Genomic DNA, 5,148 nt, shown 5'->3' on the forward strand with positions numbered 1-5,148 from the left:
TGAATATGCAGATGAGACCAGTTTCCAGGCTCCGCTTTCAGGAGAGAGGCTGTGTGATGGGCTTTCTGCTGCTGCCGCCTTCGTAAGAAGAGAAATGTCATGTACCGGGGGTTAAAATAAATAAATAACTGCGCCACCGAGAGCGTCTGAGTCTCCGCGGCTCCGTGGAGCTGTGGGATCTCCTCGGTGTCAGGGATTTTTATGAGTCCCCCCCGTGGCATACGCACCCCGTCTCCCCCACCCTGCGTGGGTACCGGTGATGCAGAGGCATCTTTGCCAATTCCAGCCTTTGAAACCTTGACTGAAGCCCCAGAAACTTCCACCTGAGCAGGGGCGAGGGCTGGGCCCCCCCCCCCCGGGAGAGGTTTGGAGGGATGGGTGTACCTTGGGGGGGGGTGTGTGTGTCATGTTCTGGAGGAACAGGGGGTTCTCCCGGTGATGGGCTCTTTAGCACTGGAAACCCCAAGGTCTGGGAGACGGTTTGGGAGGCTGATGGGTGGGTGCATGTGGCTGTTTGGCTAAAGCAAGCTCTGCTCCTCTCTGGGGGGGCTGCCTGGAGCAGGGGCTGTGAGGCAGGGGCTCTTTGGGTTCTGGGGTTCAGCACCCGGCTGTGCTGACCTGTGGGTATCTGCAGGAGTACCTGGTTTTTAAAACTTCCCCCAAATACTGTGTGCGGCAGCCAGGGCTACGTGCGCAGGATCTGCTGCTTCTGCTAATCCCGCTGCCGAGGCCCCTTCCAGCCCCCTCCCTTCTGAGGAGCCGTGACTCCCGGGACGGGGGAGCAGGATGGGGCCGGGTGAGGTCTCGGGGCTGCCCCGGGGTCCCCATGGCCTGGGGGTGGGGAGAGGGGCTTCTCCCGAGCTCCATGGGTGAATCCCCCCCCATCAAAGCATCCAACTCCTGGGTTTCTCAGAGCGCCTGTGTGCTCAGTTGTGCTCCTTTAATATTAATTTATTTTCAGGGGCGATTTGGAGGAGCAGCAGGAGAGGGGAGCGTGGCTCAGCCCCGCAGCCGGGTCCTGAGCAGATCCCGGGGGGAAAGAGGGGGGACGACCCCGACCCCACTGGGGGCAGAGGAAGGGGCGGGGGAGCCCCCCCCCCCCTTCTTCTGCCCTCCCCGTCGAGTAAGGGCCGCCCCCCTCCCCAGCCCCGTCGGGGCGCTGCGGCTCCCGCAGCGGGCGCCAGGGGGCGCTGTGAACGCGGAGCGGTGCGCGGGTGCGGAGGGAGCGCGGGGGGGGAGCGGGGAGCGCTCCCCGCTTCGGCTCCTTTGCGGCTGTAACGCGCCCGCGGAACCCCCCCTCTCCGTCGCAATCCCATTTTTTTGGGGTGTCTCCCTCTCTCCAGGAGAGGGGAAGGTTACGCTCCCGCGGTGATGCGCGGGGCTGGGGAGAGGGTTTTGTCCGTGTGGTGGTCTAGGCGGAGGTGTCCCGGGGATGCTGGGGGGGGGGTCTTAGGGGTGTGGGGGGACAGAGGAGCAGCTCCAGCTGCGGGATTTGCGCTGGATGCTGGAAACTGCGCGCTTTGCACGGGATTTAAAAAAAAAAAAAAAAAAAAAAAAAATTGAAAAAAGAAATGTCAAATCTCTCCTCTCCCGCGGTCGGCGGGGGGTGGGCGAGGAGCGTCCCCGGTTTCCTTCGTTTGGTGTGAAGGAGGGGAGAGGGGAAAAAAAATACACAAAAAAAGGGGGAGGAAAAAAAAAAAAGGGAGAAACCCGCACGCACCACCAAGCGACCCCGCGCGGTGATAACAAACTCCAACTTAAATAAAAAAAAAAAAAACCCAACTTCCCGAGCGCATCGGGGGACGCGGAGGAGCGCGCAGGCGGCGGCGCTGCCCAGGTGTCGGGGGGGGGCCGGGCCGCGCAGGTAGGGGCAGGGCCGGGGCGGGGGGGGGAGGTTCCGCCGGCTCCCCCCGCCGAGAGAAGTGGGGAAGGGACACCAGCCCCGTCCCCTTCCCCACCTGGGACTCGCTGTGCGTGGCACCTCCAGACCCACGGGGGGGCTTTTGTTGCCTCCTGCCAGCCGGGGGGGGGGGGCTGCGGGGGAGGGGAACGGTTGAAGCTGGATGGCGTTGGGGAGGGGACAAAGGGGGTTTCGCCGGGACCGGGGGTGGGGTGGGGGGTGTGTGTGTGCAGGGAGGGGGTCGGAGCCTCCGCAAAGGCTCCCCCCGGTGCAGAGGGGAAGGGGCGGCTCAGGAGAGGGGTTTCCGCGAAGGGAAAGCGAGAGCACAGCAACTTTATAATCGACTTTTTATTAAGATTATAAATTTAAACAAATTCTGAACAGTTTTACCCGGTGATATACAATTCCATATGCACAAAAATACAGGCTTACAAACAAAGAAAAAGGAGGAAAGAAAGGAAAAAGAAAAAAAAAAAATCCAAACCCGACCAAAAAGACCCCAACAGACCGTTTGGCGAAGCATCCTCAGTTACACATAGTGCTGATACCGTGAAGTTGGGAGTGGGCAGGCTGCGAAATAAAACGAGGAGGGAGGACAACCAGAAAACCCACCTTTTTACAACAAAAGGTTTTTCTTTTTTTAAAAAAAAGAAAAAAAAAATTTAAAAAAAAAATAAAAATCAAGAGACTCTACAGGAGACAGATCTTTTCACAAGACCAGACAATGCTGGTTTTATGATTTGGAAGGCTGAAACCAGAACAGTTGAACTTAAGGAAAAAAAAACAAAAAAACCAAAAATAAAGACCAAACAAACAAAAAACCAAAAAAAAGAAGAAAAAGAGTAAGAGACCCGACACAGCACAGCGGAGACGTGAGTAGTGTTACACGGTTACCTGCGGCATCACAAACACACACCGCGGCGGAGGCTCCGGGCTGCCGGGGGGGGCGGCTCGCCCCCTCCCCGGCCTGGCGGGGAGCAGCCCGGAGGGACCCCCGGCCCTTGCTTTACTCCCAACTCCCCTCCCCCCCCCCCCCCCTCCCTTTACATCCTCCTCCTAAATTCAGCTCCCGTAACCCTCCAGCGTTACCCCGGCACAGGCGGTGGGAAGGAGAAGTCGCACCGCGCGCGTTTCTTTGGGGAGGAAAGTTGAAATGTTTTAATTTCTGTCCTCTTTTTTTTTTTTCTCTTTTAAATATATAAAGAAACGCACAAAAGCGAACCGGCAGCGGCTGATTTTCCCCCCCCTTCCCCCCCTCCCAGCACCCCGAAACCAGCCTGAAGGTCCCCGCCGGGGCAGCCCGGGGGCCGGTGCCGCTCCCCGCCGGGGGTCCCGGGGCCGGTGCGGCGGGGCCCGGCTCTCACGTGGCGCTCCCCGCCGCCAGTACCGGCCCCGGGAAACCCGCCGCGAAGAGAACCCGAGCGGACACAAAGAGGATTATTTAAATAGGTGCTGCGTTGTTGGTTTTGTTTTGTTTTCGTTTGTTTGCTTACTATTTTTTTTTGTTGTTTTTTTTTTTTCTCTCATCTCTGCAAAAATAAAGTCCCAAGATCTTAGATTTTTTTTTCTTTATTGTACAATTTATAAAACACTAGCGTGGCTCTGCCCTCCCACCTCCCCTGCGCACCCCTCGGCACCCCCCACCCCCCTTCCCCTCATCCCAACCCCCCCCCCACCCACCCCGCCTTTGTTTCAGGGTTCTTCCCCCACCCCCCCCACCCCCCCCGCTCCGGAGCCGCTGTCCCTCGGATCGCACCCCCTGTTTTGCAACCACCACCCCCCCCACCCCACCGCCCCCCCTTTTCCCCTCTTTTGCTCCCCGCTCCTCTCTAAAACGCGACGATGGCCCGAGTCCAGGCTCCCAGGCTCGCCAGCGCCTGCTTGCTGCACAGCTGCCCGTTGAGGGGCTGCTCCGAGTCCGCCTGCTGCCGGCTCACCAGCCCCGTGAAACCGGAGCCGAAGATGGAGATCAAGTTGGAGATGTTGGAAGAGTCCTGGGGGTGCTCGGCGCTGTACTCCTCGAACCGGGCGCGTTTGGTGCACGGGGCGAAGGGGGGGCCGCCCGCCACCCCGCCTCCCCCCGGCTCCCCTTCCTCCACCCCCTCCTCTTCCTCCTCCTGCCCCGGGTAATACTTGCGCTTGGTGCCCGGCGTGGGCGGCGGGGAGGCGAGCCCCGGTGCCGGTTGGCAGCAGCAGGGGCACTGCGAACAGCAGTCCTGGTGCAAGTACCCGTTCTCCACCGTGGTCACGACGTGAGTGTCCAAATCCAGCACCGTGGTGCGGCTGCTACAGTGCGGAGCCCCGCCGCTCCCGAAGTCACAGCCGGCGGGGTACAGCAGCCCCGGGGGCGCGCTGCCGCCGCCGCCACCGCCGCCGCCGCCGGGACCGGCGCTACCGGCCGCCCGGTAAAAGCCCGGGGACGAGTCTCTGCAAGGCGCTCGCTGCAGCTCCGGGGGAGCCGCGCACACCGGCACCTCCAACAGCTCCGCACCGCCCCGCGCCGCCGAGCAGCTCCGCGCTTCGCGGTCCTGCGTGTCGGCGGGCAGCGGGAGAGCCGCCAGCTCCGGCGGGGCGGCGGCGGCGGCGGGCGGCGGGCATGCGGGCATGGCGAGGAGCGGGGCTCCGTCGGGGTAGTGCTGCTGGCGGCGGTAGAGCTCGGCGTAGCGCTCGCTCAGGTAGAGCTGCCGGGCGTTGCGGAGCACATAGGAGACGAGCAGGTTCTTGTGGAGCTTGATGCCGCCTCGCTGCGTGCGGGAGCTGTGGATCTTCCGCAGGGAAATACTGATCAAACTCTGCGCATCGAGGGTGCACTCCATCCTCCTCCGGCCCCTCAGCATCTGCTCTCGCCACCCGCGCAGCCAGGCACCCCGGGCCGCATCCACACGGCGACCGGGAGGGTGGCAAAGACGGAGGATAAAGAGGCGGGGAGGGAGGGGGGGGGGGGGGAAAGAGGGGAAATAGAAGGGGGGGGGAAAGGGGGAGAAGGGGGGGGAAACGAGCCTGAGGTCGCTGGAGAAGTAGGGGTGGGGTGGGGGGGGGAAATAGAGAGGGGTGTCTTCAGGGGGCGGCCAGCGACGGGAGCAGAGCGGGCATCGCCGTGCGCGCCGGTGGCTCCCGCTGCTGCCGCCGCCACCGCTGCTGCCGCCGCCGCCGCGCTCCGTGCAGGCAGGGCGCGTGCAGGCGGCAGCGCCGCGCGCGCCCCCGCCCCCCCCAACCACCGCGCGCCGCCCCGGCCCGCCCCTCCGCGC

At 62.6% G+C, this 5,148-nt stretch overlaps 1 protein-coding gene across 1 annotated transcript; it reads right to left on the bottom strand.

Annotated features, from left to right (window-relative positions):
* Positions 1–3,729: 3,729 nt before the first annotated feature.
* On the bottom strand, positions 3,730–4,737 carry IER5L (immediate early response 5 like). The gene has a single exon (XM_074161301.1). It carries the CDS (start codon positions 4,735–4,737, stop codon positions 3,730–3,732), a length of 1,008 nt encoding a protein of 335 aa, XP_074017402.1.
* Positions 4,738–5,148: the final 411 nt, after the last annotated feature.

This window comes from Numenius arquata, chromosome 19 (assembly GCF_964106895.1).
Source record: "Numenius arquata chromosome 19, bNumArq3.hap1.1, whole genome shotgun sequence".
Lineage (NCBI taxonomy): Eukaryota > Metazoa > Chordata > Aves > Charadriiformes > Scolopacidae > Numenius > Numenius arquata.